A 16,544-nucleotide genomic window follows, 5' to 3' on the forward strand; every position below is an offset into this window, starting at 1 on the left:
GCCTGAACAAGATCATAAATTGAGATCTCTCTTAGCGTATAGTGAGTAGCCCCGGTAAAATTATAAAATTAATCGAATCAATCTCATGAATTTCTATTTGAAAACCACCTTATATCTGGTGAACAATTCACAATGAAGATTTATTTGATAATAGGAATGCTATATGTTTCATGAAACATCAGTGCATGAAAATCAACTCGTAAACAATATTACAGAGCCCGTGATTCGGCAGTTACCTTGATCTAACTGTTTTGCGAACTCTGCATTCGCTCACTCGCTATTGGCTGAATTTCCCGAATCTTGATTAACCATCGTAAAAAGTCAGGTGGAAAGATCATACCTTGATTCATTCAGTACCGTAGTTTGCCTACTGTTCTAATTCGTAGTGGTTGACAGTTCAACTATTTCATTAGTATTACTGGAATAATTAGGACGATGCCGAAAGAAACAGGTAAATCATTTGATATCAATTCGAGCGTAATCACTTCTGATGATATTATATATAATGATGGTGTGCACACTTCCCAAAACTATTTTTTGAAATTGAATCGGATGTATGACCCAGCTAATTGAATTATCACCAAATGAACATGACAAAAAGTATCGATTTGAATTATTTGTAAAAAATATCAAAACAGCAAATGAAATAAATATATCATCATAACATAATTTCAACTTGTCAATTCTATTGAGAATGAAAAATTGTTCTTTGTGCTTTTCAAATCCAGTGATGTACGAAATAAATACGAATCGACAGGAATGTCCTAAACTCACCTTAATGAACCCAAGTAACTGAACTCAAGTTATTATTGATTCAGAAAGTAACAGTGGTAGTATAATAATTTATCAGCCAAAAACATCCCAGTGAAAAACTTCAGAGACAAATACATCTCAATGCGCTCAATATAAAGGAGCAAGTATAATTGAAGAAATTTTCCATGAGATTTTATTTGGCGAGATGTTTTTGTCACGAGAATTTTTTGGCCTGGCCTTTTTTTTTCACTGAAACCTCACTGCTGTTATAATATAGGCTGAGATATTTGTAGCTGAGAAATTATAAAAACGTAATGAGCACTTTCAGATAAATAATTTTATTACTCATTTCAAAATATAGAAAGAAGAACTACAAAGAAATGTTGAATACTAATGCAACTTTATAAGTGACTCATCAGGAAAAAACAATATCAAAATGGCGTCATATGCAAAAAATCACTAATGCATCAAATTACAGTTTTCGGAATATGAACTGGTACGTTTGAGCTTGACAGTCTGGTTTGAAATAAGATCGCCAGGCCATAGCATACAAACCAACTGAAAACAATGAAATTGAAGGTGAATTATAGAAAATTGAATCAAAAAAATCCTCTCGGAAATACGTAGTATTCCCATGATTCAAAAAATTAGGGGCCTGTAATTTCTCATAAAAAAGGTATCTATATAATTTGAAATGTTGGTTCAAGGTTGATATTTTTCAGTCGATTCACTTCTTTTTATCAATTTCTCTTTTCAAATTTGAGATGACTCAAAAAATCATACTTGACATTTCAGTACACGCCTACTCAAAATATGAATATAATGAATTGAAGGGGTTATATTTTTAGAAGTGATTAATTTTTTTGGGAAAGAAAGTTTTTGGCTTTCTACTACTCCATCTGATACAAAAAAAAGGGATGAGAGAATCTTCCAAAGAAAGGATTGATTACTTCCTTCCTTTCTTTGGAAGATTCTCTCATCCCTTTTTTTTTGTACCAGATGGAGTAGTAGAAAGCCAAAAACTTTCTTTCCCAAAAAAATGAATATAATATTTATTTATCAAATATAAAATAGAAATCCTGCATCTGCTCATCATAAATAATGTCTATTTCACGTTCATTCTTTACACTTTCCTAGCAGATATGTCCATGTTGATTAAATGGTGACTTCAATGAAAAATAAATAGTTGGTAGATATAGGTGATATTGACAGTATACTATACGATATTAATATTAAAAAAGTAATCATATTCATATACCTACTCTCTAAACTTCCTATAATATTCAATGTATTGTGTTCATGATCAAATATTCATATGGGAGGATTTGAGAACTTCAGTTCGGGACTCAACATTAAAATTTTTCAGGAGCTATCAAGAATTGAGATAATTTCGAAAATCATATCGTGATACTATCAGGAATATTTCTTGGTAATTTTACAACTTTCCGAAAACCACAAGAGTGAATTCTTTTCGAAAGTTCAATTAGTTTCCAGTATTCAATACAGAAATGGAAATATTAAGAGCAAATATAAAATTGGTAACTTCTGATGATAACAAGGATAATTGAAAACACTCCCATGACGCCTTAAGAATTATGTTTCTGAGAAATGATTAATTCATTATGAGCTGATTAGTATATCAATGAATGATAAAAAATTATTCGAAATGATTTTCGGAGCAGGGATCTTTCTTCATTATAAAATGTATTGATTAATTTTTGAAAACCGCGTTATAACTTGAACTTTGTTGTTGACTGGTAACAAATAATTATTTACAATCATACTGATATTTTTTTAGATCTTCAGCATTTAGTGGAAAGTTTTCATTCATTCAAATGTTTTTGCTCTCGACATATTTTTTTGTGTTGGAAGTTTGAACTTCATCTTTACATAGTTTGAAAGGAAAGTACATGAAGTAGAGAATATCGTCTTCCCATTCCATACATAGGGCCACACAAATTATATTTCTCTGTATGATAGTCTCGTGGAATCAGGTTGCCAAGGTTTACGTAATAAATTATGATTTTGGTAGATTTTTCAACAGATTTTTTTAACAGCTATTGTATAGTAAAACACATGAAATATATATCTTCAATGTATTCATAAAAATTCATCATGAAACTTTTATACAAGATATCATCCGATTTGAACTCACATATGAAATACGGGTATAACTTTCGAAAAGTAGTATCGTTATCAGTCTAGTAGAAAGGAATATATAGATATAAATCAAGTGTATATACCTGAAGTCCTATAATCATAAAATATTCAACATGCCTTGAAGTATGATTACTTGATGAATATAGAGTCTAGACTACTGAATACACCCGAAAGTCTTTCAATAGCAAAGGTTTAAACAACCACTACCTCAAATCAGCGAAAAAATATCCTAGACATTTTCTGCTCATTTGTGATTCAGATATCAATGATATTTGTAAATGAAATCGGAAGTTCATTCCAGTTCATACTAGCCTGAGTTAGAATTTCTGAATAGGTAAATACCATCTCCTCCTCTTTTGCTTTTTGCCATGTCGCTGGGATTGTGGAGGCTCAAAAGCTTGGAACACTGTTCCGAACCAGAAAACTGTATACAACTCAGTAACTGTATACAACTCAGAGCTTCATAAAGCTCAGATCAGACTTTCTTTGAAGTATTGTTCTCATGTATGTGTATGGAGCTCTGCCCCTAAACATACTTTGAAGCTGCTGGATTCCATCCAGAAAAGAGCCATTCGCCTGATTGAAGACACACACCCCACTATTCTGGAATATTGGAGAAAGGTTGGACTTTTTTTTGATACTTTCACGGAAGGTGTTCTAGTAATAGGCACATTCGAGTCCACCAAGAACGGTACATAACAGAAATACCTACGCGACAGACTTTCACTGCTCATCGATTTGAGGTTCAAGTCAGCACACCTCAAACAGTTTTAGGAACTCTTTCATTTGGAGAACTGCGTTTATGTGAACTAAACTCCCTGAGACAGTTCTGGTATAAGGGAAGAGAACCCTTGTTGGAAAATAAAAGACAACAACAAAAGTTTTTACTCATTTCCGTTTTTTCAATACCTTCGCAACGAAAACTAAGATGTATGATATTTCATTCATTTATTTATTTATTTTCAAACAGGTAAAAACCTCATTACATGAAAATAATTATTCTTATAAAAATGTCAATACAGTCTAAATCATAAATAGAATTCTAATATTTATACGTGAAAACAGTTACATTGTATCTACGAGTAGTTACTACATAAAGCCGAATGAAAGGAAGAAACATAGTTATTCTAAACTTGAAAAGTATTTTTTTACACCACTATAAACTTGTTTGGGAGAGGGAACAAAGTTGATATCTGACATTAACAGGAAGTTGTTTGTTATTTTGATCATTGTAATGATAGGTGAACAGTTATTTGTTGATACATATGGTACATCAAAGAATTGAATGAGTCTTGTTGTTCTTTTGGGAATTCTCTCTTTCAGTAAAGAGTTGAGATTGGGACAGTTATAATTTTTTTTATATATTTTATAACACATTAACACTATAGTTGCCTGTCTTCTATTTTCTAAACTGGGTATTTTAAATTCATTTCGTAGTGCTACTGTTCTAATTGTATTATAATCCGGGTATACTTTATATTTCTTGTAATATAAAAATCTCAGAAATCTGTTTTGAATTTTTTCTAATCTATGTTTATGAACAATATAGGAAGGATGCCATACTACAGCCCCATATTCAAGTTTAGGTCTGACCAAACTATTATAAAGTGTAATAATCACTTTAATATTATTGAAATGTGCACTTTGTCTCATTACAAATCCCATAATTCTTAGAGCCTGAGATGCTATGTAATCCAAATGAGGTTTGTACGAGAGTGTGGAGTTATAGTATATACCTAAATCTTTGACAGTATCTACCCTGGATAATTCAATACCACTCATTAAGTAATTGTATAGTGTTTTATTCAGTTTTCGGGTACAAGACAGGAAGAACATTTGGATATATTGAACGGAAGATCATTTTTCACACTCCATCGATAAACACTATTGATGTCCTCTTGTAGTTTGACACAATCTTGTAAGTTTTCGATCTGTCTATAAAATTTAAGGTCATCTGCGAATAAGAGACACTCAGAGTACTTTATATTTTGAGTTATATCATTAATGAATACAAGAAAAAGTAATGGACCCAAGTTTGATCCTTGAGGAACTCCAGAGTTTGCGCGAAATTTTCCTGTACAATTACCTTCATATTTGACTCTGAAGTGTCGATTATTCAAATACGATGCCAGCAATTTGAGTACTTGGGTATCAGCGCCATTTTTATGTAACTTTTCCAGTATCACATCATGATTAACTTTATCGAATGCTTTTTGAAAATCTGTATAAATAACATCAACCTGTTCATTGTTATCTAGATGGTTGAGGACATGATGAGTGAATGTTAGTAGATTTGTTGACGTCGACTTTTTTGGTACAAATCCGTGCTGTTTATCACAAATGTTTTCGCCAAAACCCCTTAACACTTTTATATAGATGATCTATTCAAACAGTTTCGCAATAGCACACAGCACTCTTATTGGCCTATAGTTTTCAATATCAGAAACACTGCCAGACTTATGGATAGGTGTCACTAATGCTTCCTTCCATATGTCTGGAAACGTATTTGATTTTATTGATGAATTATAGATATAAAGAAGAGGTTGCTTTAGCCATACTCCACATCTTCTAATAATATATGGTGGTATTTTATCACTTCCTGCAGATTTTTTTGGCTTAAGTTTCTTTAAAGCTTCCAAGTAATCGCTGTCGGTTACTTCATCGATTGTGAGACGGGTTTCAACATCACCTGCAAAGTTGATGCTGTAAGTCGCCTAGTCATTACTGTAGACAGATTGAAAATATTTGCCAAAAGAATCTGCAGAGTCACTTTCTTTCACTCAGGAGCCCTGTAGCTTGAGTATGAGGGAAGAATTATTAGTTTTTTTGTTGCTTTTCGTATATGACCAGAAGTGTTTTGAATCGATATTAATGGCATTTTCTATATTTTTTATGTATTCTTTATAGCACGTATCAATTAGTTTTTTCAATGTTCGTCTCTCCTCAACATATAGCTGCATATAATAGTTGGATAGATTTTTCAACTTTCTTAGTTCATTTTTCCGTTTCAAACATTTTTTTACTTCATAGGTAAACCAAACAGGAAACTTTCTTTTTTTATTTTTCACTCGAGGTACTAATTCGTTGAGAACGTCATATATTTTACTATAGAAAAAATTTACCGCGTCATTAACATTTTCTATTTCAAAGAATGCAGTCCAGTCAATATCTCTGATTTTATACGAAAGCTGTATGAAAGCTCCAAAGAAGGTATTCTCCCTATTACTCCTACTATTTTCTAGTTCAATATCAATTAATAATGCAGGGTGGTTTGTATCCTCTTCTATCAATGGAAAGTCAGATCTAGATACTTTTAGAAACTCGCAATTTTCATTAGCTGTTAGCACGAGATCAAGTTTTCGATTATTATTATTGAGAACTTCATTCATTTGTTCCAAAGCATTTAAGTCCGTGAAGTCTAAAAAAGTCTGTCATCCAAGCTTGTTCGCACCGTTAACTGGGATGTCAAATTTGGTAGGTTGAAGTCACCAGCGACGTACACATTTCTGTTATCATCGACCATTTGTTCATAAAAATCAAAAAAACATTTGTAATTTTCAACAGCTGATTTCGGAGGAAAATAAACTACAAAAAGAGCGATTACTATTTTTCTCAACCTCACTTTAACATACAGAGCGTCGAAATCACTTTCTTTTTTCTACCAGTCTGAAATTTTAAATTTTTCACTTACCCCTATCATAACTCCTCCTCCCCTATCTTTATTCGTTATATACGGATTTTTATCGCATCTAACTATCTCATACCTGTTACAGTTAATAAATTCAGAACTGTATATTGATTCATTCGACCATGTTTCTGTCCCCAGTATTAGATCATAGTTTTCTCCTTCAGTACTTAATTTGAAATTATTCAACTTTGTTCTCAGTCCCCTGAAATTCTGATAATAACAAGTTATATTTTTCATTTTGGCTATAGTGTATCTGTACGTTTATAAATATATTAATGTAACAAGAGTATTTTTTTATTATTTACGAGAAGATTATTAGTATATACAAAAAGAAAAAAACAGATCAGTTGTGTTGTGCGTCACCGCGCCTAATCGTGTAATCTCATTATGTTTCAGTTCAAATCACTCCGTTTAATTATTTTCCTTCTTCTACCGCCATCATTCACAAAGACATCATCGTTCATTGTCCACACGTTTCTATATGAATATTTGGTTGTTGCTGCTTTTGATTTGATCTCATTATTGATTTCTTGAGTTCACACTTTTTTTAATTCACATTGTAAAATCAATATTTTTTCGATGCAGTTCTTGATGACATATTTTTCCACTGATGATGTATGAATTCTAAAAAATTGTGTATATTCATTTTCCACTGTATTATATGAATTCAAATGAAACATTCAACATTATAATGAGCAATCAAATAAACATATATCCAGACAAAAGTCTTCGATGTTGAAATAATATTTATAATCTGGGTCACAAGTTGTAATTTGTGTAGAATACATAAACTATAGCAATAATATTTATAGGTCCTTGTTCAAAATTTCAAAGTTCAAGTTTGGGATTAACTCTTCTTGCTTTCAATGCTTTTGTGGTTTTCATGCATCACTACTAGTTTCATGATGGAATTGGTGATACGAGTACATATCAACCAGATCAAAAAGGGGCACAGGTAGTATTTATTTTAATTGAATTCAATAAGAAATTGTGAACGTGTATTACATAGATGATGGAAGTCGTTTTTATTCAATTCACTATTATCTATAAAAAGCATAATAGAGAAATTGAGTTAGTACTGAACACTGAAAAAGCTATTGCATAGTGGAACACGGTTTTGTTAACTATCAAGCAGAAATTATTGATTCAAATCTGAAAATAACGTTAGAAACGATCGTGAATAATTAGGAAATATTCGACATGATGAGCAATTTTCAAATAGTATATATGTTAATATTTCAATTTCTGATTTTGTCCCATGGTTTTGTTTCGTAAAACTCAGGAATTCAAAATTCTTGACTGAGTTTCTCGATTCATTCTCATGCTTCATCTCACCATGAAATGATTTCCTTATATATCAAGTAGTAACAGATATAACAACACCGTGAATATTGTGTGTAAACTCTGGTCGGGTTCTTCCTTCAATATTCAGAATTTACTTCATAGGTAAACCAAACAGGAAACTTTCTTTTTTTATTTTTCACTCGAGGTACTAATTCATTGAGAACGTCATATATTTTACTATAGAAAAAATTTACCGCGTCATTAACATTTTCTATTTCAAAGAATGCAGTCCAGTCAATATCTCTGATTTTATACGAAAGCTGTAAGAAAGCTCCAAAGAAGGTATTCTCCCTATTACTCCTACTATTTTCTAGTTCAATATCAATTAATAATGCAGGGTGGTTTGTATCCTCTTCTATCAATGGAAAGTCAGATCTAGATACTTTTAGAAACTCGCAATTTTCATTAGCTGTTAGCACGAGATCAAGTTTTCGATTATTATTATTGAGAACTTCATTCATTTGTTCCAAAGCATTTAAGTCCGTGAAGTCTAAAAAAGTCTGTCATCCAAGCTTGTTCGCACCGTTAACTGGGATGTCAAATTTGGTAGGTTGAAGTCACCAGCGACGTACACATTTCTGTTATCATCGACCATTTGTTCATAAAAATCAAAAAAACATTTGTAATTTTCAACAGCTGATTTCGGAGGAAAATAAACTACAAAAAGAGCGATTACTATTTTTCTTAACCTCACTTTAACATACAGAGCGTCGAAATCACTTTCTTTTTTCTACCAGTCTGAAATTTTAAATTTTTCACTTACCCCTATCATAACTCCTCCTCCCCTATCTTTATTCGTTATATACGGATTTTTATCGCATCTAACTATCTCATACCTGTTACAGTTAATAAATTCAGAACTGTATATTGATTCATTCAACCATGTTTCTGTCCCCAGTATTAGATCATAGTTTTCTCCTTCAGTACTTAATTTGAAATTATTCAACTTTGTTCTCAGTCCCCTGAAATTCTGATAATAACAAGTTATATTTTTCATTTTGGCTATAGTGTATCTGTACGTTTATAAATATATAAATGTAACAAGAGTATTTTTTTATTATTTACGAGAAGATTATTAGTATATACAAAAAGAAAAAAACAGATCAGTTGTGTTGTGCGTCACCGCGCCTAATCGTGTAATCTCATTATGTTTCAGTTCAAATCACTCCGTTTAATTATTTTCCTTCTTCTACCGCCATCATTCACAAAGACATCATCGTTCATTGTCCACACGTTTCTATATGAATATTTGGTTGTTGCTGCTTTTGATTTGATCTCATTATTGATTTCTTGAGTTCACACTTTTTTTAATTCACATTGTAAAATCAATATTTTTTCGATGCAGTTCTTGATGACATATTTTTCCACTGATGATGTATGGATTCTAAAAAATTGTGTATATTCATTTTCCACTGTATTATATGAATTCAAATGAAACATTCAACATTATAATGAGCAATCAAATAAACATATATCCAGACAAAAGTCTTCGATGTTGAAATAATATTTATAATCTGGGTCACAAGTTGTAATTTGTGTAGAATACATAAACTATAGCAATAATATTTATAGGTCCTTGTTCAAAATTTCAAAGTTCAAGTTTGGGATTAACTCTTCTTGCTTTCAATGCTTTTGTGGTTTTCATGCATCACTACTAGTTTCATGATGGAATTGGTGATACGGGTACATATCAACCAGATCAAAAAGGGGCACAGGTAGTATTTATTTTAATTGAATTCAATAAGAAATTGTGAACGTGTATTACATAGATGATGGAAGTCGTTTTTATTCAATTCACTATTATCTATAAAAAGCATAATAGAGAAATTGAGTTAGTACTGAACACTGAAAAAGCTATTGCATAGTGGAACACGGTTTTGTTAACTATCAAGCAGAAATTATTGATTCAAATCTGAAAATAACGTTAGAAACGATCGTGAATAATTAGGAAATATTCGACATGATGAGCAATTTTCAAATAGTATATATGTTAATATTTCAATTTCTGATTTTGTCCCATGGTTTTGTTTCGTAAAACTCAGGAATTCAAAATTCTTGACTGAGTTTCTCGATTCATTCTCATGCTTCATCTCACCATGAAATGATTTCCTTATATATCAAGTAGTAACAGATATAACAACACCGTGAATATTGTGTGTAAACTCTGGTCGGGTTCTTCCTTCAATATTCAGAATTACGTAAGCTGCGATTTTTTATGCACGATACACCTTAATGTACATTCAGTACAGACTTCATTTTATTCGGAACTCCCTGTAAATTATTTTATTTCTGGAATCACCCCATTTGATATTTACCTTGAATCCAGTATTGAGTTTAGTTTTGTTTTTGCTTCACTTTCACACAAACTACCCAGTGCACGATCATTTTCTATAAGAAATATCAAATAGTAGTCATCGATTTCAAATTTCCATATGAGTTTTTATGACTTGTCTTTCATTACAACAGAAATTAGATGAATTCATACAAAAATATGTTCGGTGGAATGATTATTTGAAAAATACCCATTTCCAGCTCTATACAACACTTATATGGAAAATAAACAAATGAAAATTCAAGGATAGCAGCAAACTTGTTTGTCATTTATCTTTTCTTCATCACCAATAGTTGTTTCAGATAGTCAGGAAAGTTTTTATTGATAATAAAACAAAAAATTATCATATGTATTTATATCAAGTGAAATTTTGTCGAAGTTCATCATAGTTCAAATATGTAATTATCACTATGTTTCAACGGAAACGAAGAAATAATAATTGTATCAATAATTACGGTCCACTGAACCATTTCTACTGCGCATTGGACTTCTCCGAGGCACGTCATCATATAATCATCCAGGTGTCACTCAATATCTCAATTATCCTTGAAAAAATAGTTTGGTGAAAATCCATAAGAATCTGTGTGAGTATTACGATGAATGTTTTAGGGACAATGTGTCAAGTCTAACTGAAAAAAACTTCAACTACTTCAATTTCGTATAAAATTTGATTAAAGAAAAAACATGTAACCTGATATCGTATGAATTTATGCCAGCCTCATGAAAACACGTCCACTGTGAAGGTCTCAAATCAAGCACAACGCTAGAAGTTATAGTCAAGGTCAAAAAACAATTGCAAGAAATATTCTTGTGAATTCAAACGACACGAAAGGTTAATGTTATATGTGATGGTTTTCATTCCTACAAATAACTACCATGAAACGATTCATGAATAATCGGACCACGCAAATCATGATGACTTGATATATCAGGAATAACAATGATCATAACCTCTTTTCATATTATGTTCATCGTTTGAATGAAACTGATGACTATTCGTTATTGGGTGCGACCATTTCAGCTATTACTCACTATATAGGAATAAATGAAATTGAGAATATTTCAAGAATTTTATGTTTCATCAATGAAATTTCCAGGAAGAACTTCATTAAATCAACATTCATTGAATAATTTTCAGAATAGGCAATGATAATTCATTATACACAGTAAAAAATTGGAAATGAATATGTAATGTGATTCCTGATTTGCTTGCGAAATGGATGACTGAATGTTTATATTGACATAAAAACTGTACTTCCTCACAATTTGAAAAGAGTTCGTTCTTTGTCTTATCAATAACCTAGATAGAAGGGGAGACTGGTGTGATGACTGCTACCTAGGAACTTCCGAATTATGTTTGAGCTTTGAGTAGATTATCCACATCAATATTATTATTTTTTCTTAATAAAACCGTTCAACATATTTTCTATCACTTATTTTATTTTCAAGTTTACTGTTTCCAATATTGTTCCTCAATTCTTCTCATTCTGTTTAGATCATTCTATGCCTCAGTATCACAAAGTTTATTTCCCGACAATTTGTTGAAATCTAACTCTTCAATGCATAAACTTTTCAATGACTTCACTCGCTTAGGGCCACGTATGCTTCTCCTTCTACAAACAATTTCGAGCCTGATTACACAACTGCGTGGTCTACAGTGCTGACCTGCATTTCATGAAAAGTGGAAGCCCATGACAAAATTGAAGATAACATCCTTCTTACAGCCGTCCCATAATTGAACTTTGCTGAAAACTCTATGGATTTCAGGTGGATAAGATGTACGCCGTCTCTTCCAAAAGTTGATCTGAACTGAGCATTTTACTTGGATGAAACTGAGGCAAAAAAATTCTGCAATGTAGCCGATAGCGCCGTTTAACAATCCTATCGATACGTTAGCATTGGACCGCAGTTGTGAAATAATCTGTAATCCGCCTTTTTATAGTTGCGACCATCTTGAATTTGCATCTTTTTCATAGTGTACTACTATTCTACTGGTCGAGCCTTGTCATTTGATACCCATAGATAGATAGGTTGACATTTATTGATAGACATTTATTGATAAGTCAAAAACAGAACAATGTTAAAAAAACAAAAAACCAAACAACACTGAAAGTAGGTAGTACACAGTACACTGTTCATTGACAGTCCGAAATGAATTCTGGAATAATATAAAATGCCCTTGATAGATAACATTTTAATTTTGTTTTGAATCTGAACAGGTTCTTCAAGTCATCAAGTAGCATGTTAGAAAAGTTTGCTGCAGCATATTATGGAGATTTTTTATAAGTCGAGTAGTTGACAATTTCCAATCTGAATTGGTTTTTTTGACGGGTTGGGCAGTGGTGGATATCCGCATTTTGAATAAAATGGTTTTTATGAACGTAGGCAAATATCATTTATTCGATAACATCTCTGAAAGATTTTCGAAAACCCAAGTGGAATATCAATCGTATGAATCTTTTCTGTACTGTGAAGACTGCTGCTGCCAGTAGCGGGACCATGAACTATAATGCGACCTTCATTTGAACAGCTCAGAATTGATCAGATATTTCATCATTCACTCTTACTATCAGTTTTCTCCCTTCTAGGAATGAACGTATTCGGAGTGCATACATTTTTGTCAAAATGAAATTAAAGTTTCAAAGGCACGGGATGAATCGAAAAATAATTCAATGACCAACTCGCCTGCCTCCATCTTATCCTGTATCAGCTGAATCAAATCTCTAGTTGCAGTTTCAGTGGAATATCCTTCTCTGAAACCATATTGAACTTTTTTGTGCATTGGTTCAGCATATGTGCCGTTTCTTTCTCCAATATCTTTGACAATAGACTCATCAATGCAACAGGCAAGAAATGTCTGTCAGTGACCCAGTTTAACTGATTTATTGAAAGTATACGACAAATATAGTGCAATTTCTGTAGCGCACTTTTTTATTAGGTAAACTGGAATTTCATCTATTCAGTAGATTTTTTATTCTTCAGGTTTTCTATTATAACTTCTATTTCTGACGACAGAAAAGGCTGAAAGGAAAAATAATTCATTTTTGTTATAGATGATGTCGTGCAGTTGATTGAGAGACCGTTACTGAAATTAGATTTGAGTTGTTCATCTACTACCGTCACGAAAATGTTACTAAATATATTCGCAACTTTCTGTTTCTGAGATTCGTTAACCATCATGATCGAGCTCCATGTCGTTTTGTAATTTTTTTTATTCAAACGTGTATTAACAATATTCCAGATCGTCCTATTTTTATCATTCAATTCCTCTATGAGATTCTTATAGTGATTCTGCTTGGCTATCTTTACATTTTGGTCGTATAATTTTTTCAATCGTTTATATTCATCATTAAAAGCGGCACTTCTGGGAATTATTTTACGCATGTTATTGACATTCCTCAGATTATCTGATTCAACTTTGAGTTCACGAGAATACCAAGCATTTGTGCCGTGAATATATGGGTTCAATAAGAATTTTAGGGAAAGATGCTTTGAATGCGAAAGACAAGTGTTTCAAGAATTTTTCGAATGAAACATTTATATCTAAAGAGTTCAAGAGACATTTGAACTGCTCTACACTGAAGTCGGTGAATTTCCTTCTGAAGGAATCAAATTCGATCAAATTCGAGACTGTTCCAAGTGATACTTTGGACACAATGGTCGGAAATACATGGGTCAAAAATTCCAAAATTAATACATTGTTTGTCATTAGTAATAATATAGTCAATGGCTGTAACACTACTGTTACCCCTTGTGTTTTCTTATTAGGGATTCGAAGTTATGAAATTCGAGAGTATCACACAAAATATTTTCAGACATTGAAGCCTGCAAAAAATATATGTTCATATCCCCACAAATGAGAATGTATTTGAATTTCTTGTGGATGATATTGAGAATCCTGCAGAATTCAATATGTCTATGTTTCCTTTATTTGAACGGTATACGCTCATTATACAGGCATCATTTTGAAATATATTGCACTACATCCTATATCCATTTCAAGAGATGATTGTTTAACTTGTTTAATTTCTTCACAATAGATTGCTTTGTTGGTTTTGGCAAGGATAAAAACGCCACCATGACTTTTACTGATCCTGCAGTAGTTGGTAACTACATGGTAGTTACATATTTTAATAATACCTATTGTTTAATAGGTTTGCCAATGTTCAGGCAATAGTAAAATATCTGGTTGTTACTCCTCCAGGAATGCGTCTAGTATAATCAGTTTATTAATGTTACATTGAATATTCAAATGAATTATTTTCAAGGAATGACTTACTTCAGCAAACAAAACCTGCTCAGATTCACTGACCCTTGAATTTGATGTTTGATGAAAATAACTAGAATTGCAAAAAACTTATGACAAAAACCTACCATGTTTTGAAAAATGTCAACAATCTGTATTTCGAAAACGAATCATTCTTCGTTTAACATTTCATAGGAGAAAGTTGTTTATTTTGACGAGATCCACCACATACTTAGTTTTTGTAATGTTCCCAGCAACTTCACTTAGCGCCCTAAGAGCTCAGTAATATGCATTGATTTAGAAAATTGTAAATATCTAGAAAACGATCATCTCCAGCGTTGTTGAGGTGGTGTACCTTTTTTACTTGAAAAAGGTATGGGAATTAGATTTTTTCATGAAAAGTACCTAAAGTTTACTGTCAAAAAAGTTAGGGCAATTTGAAATAAATAATGACAGCGTATGCAGCGCCCTCTAGATGTTACATGAAAATTATTACGAAATTATGATTTCCCACGTCAAGAAAACCTCGATTACCAAATTTCGTGCAAATAACTTATTTTTTGCAAGATTTATTTCCAATAAGCGAACAAAAAAATTTAATATCTCCGAAACGAAGCATTTTGGAATACGTCACTTGCATATTTTAACATAGTCATGTTACACCCTGTATATACGAAAAAAATTGATGAACATTTCGAGAATGATTTTCCTGAAGGGAAAATATTATATGGATGACTATTAAGACAAATTGCTATTTGTCGGTTGAACAGTCATATATCTAAACAATCTTTGGTTTAGCATACAAGCAAAACCTTTTCCAGCTAATGAAAATAACGATTATGTAATCCTTGATATGGGTTTCTTGATTATGAGTTATTATTCAATTCGAGAAATATAATTATATGAAATTACGGTAGGTAGGTGATACAGTGAATATTTCCAGGAAACAGTAGATTTTTGTTGATATATCATTCATAATACATATTTTTATCTGTGATATCATATCCTGTTCAAAGATCTATTCATTCTTTGTTTCTATACAATTCAGAACTACTTTGCAGATTATCATCTATTGTTTCAGTTTTCTTACCCACTATATATACCCACATTATCTCGTTTATTTCGAATATTAGTCTTTTTTAAAAAACAATAGTTGAGCTACCGCTAACTACTATAATATTTCCGTCATCTGATATTCGCAAATATATTGACATATTCTGTTACTTTATTTTCCCAGCTTTGTGTGTATGTGGTGTCAGTGAAATTTTTCCAATTTTTTAAACAAAATAATGTTCATATATGAAATGAACCATTTTTCTTCATTAGTTTCATAAAAAACTTTGAAATACAGAATTGTCTCTACTAACGTTGGAGATGAAATGAAAACCTTTTGAAACAATCTTATTTGAATGATATATTCGTCAACCTGGTTAACGGTTGACGAAAAAACAGATTTTAACAGCTCTTTCATTGACGATTAATAAATGCGAGTTTCATATCACAACGTTATAGGGTCTGATTTATGACAAATCGAATATACAGTTGATCAGACAATTATATTACTGTTTTCGTAATCATAATTTGAATATAATTTTTTTCAGGTTCTTCTTCTGGAGGCGTATTGGGTCTATCAGAAATAACGGAAAACCATTCAATATGGAAAATGCTCATAGCAGAGTGTTTAGGCACCCTCATTCTAGTATTTATATGTTGTGGTTCCTGTATCGGTATAAATCAGTCGCCAGATTACGTGCCTTATGTTCAAATCGCATTAACTTTTGGTTTTACTGTGGCATCAATAGCACAGGTGAGTTAAGTGATTTACTTTCAATAATATATTAAAAAAAATATAATTTGTGAAGATTTCAATGTTTTTATTTTTATTTCATAGCCTTTCAGAATCTGAAAAATTAATAAAGGTAAATCAATACAGAATCTGCTGAAGTGTAGACGGCAAACTGAAAAGTTCACTCCTAAGGGTGTAATATAGCTGTTCACAATTGAGGCGTTACTCATGAGTG

The 16,544-nt window shown here is 31.9% G+C and overlaps 1 protein-coding gene across 1 annotated transcript in view; it reads left to right on the forward strand.

The window, feature by feature from the left end:
• Window positions 1-292: 292 nt before the first annotated feature.
• Window positions 293-16,544, forward strand: part of LOC111507900 (aquaporin AQPAe.a) — a 40,506-nt gene continuing 24,254 nt past the window's right edge. The window contains exons 1-2 of the mRNA XM_023163283.2: window positions 293-451; window positions 16,125-16,330. Coding sequence (XP_023019051.1) covers window positions 436-451; window positions 16,125-16,330 — 222 coding nt within the window. The 5' untranslated portion in view covers window positions 293-435. The remainder of the gene's footprint in view (window positions 452-16,124; window positions 16,331-16,544) is intronic.

This window comes from Leptinotarsa decemlineata, unplaced genomic scaffold (genome assembly GCF_025532065.1).
Source record: "Leptinotarsa decemlineata unplaced genomic scaffold, Ldec_3_MD MMD2_tig00004307_RagTag_RagTag, whole genome shotgun sequence".
In the NCBI taxonomy this organism is placed as follows: Eukaryota; Metazoa; Arthropoda; class Insecta; order Coleoptera; family Chrysomelidae; genus Leptinotarsa; species Leptinotarsa decemlineata.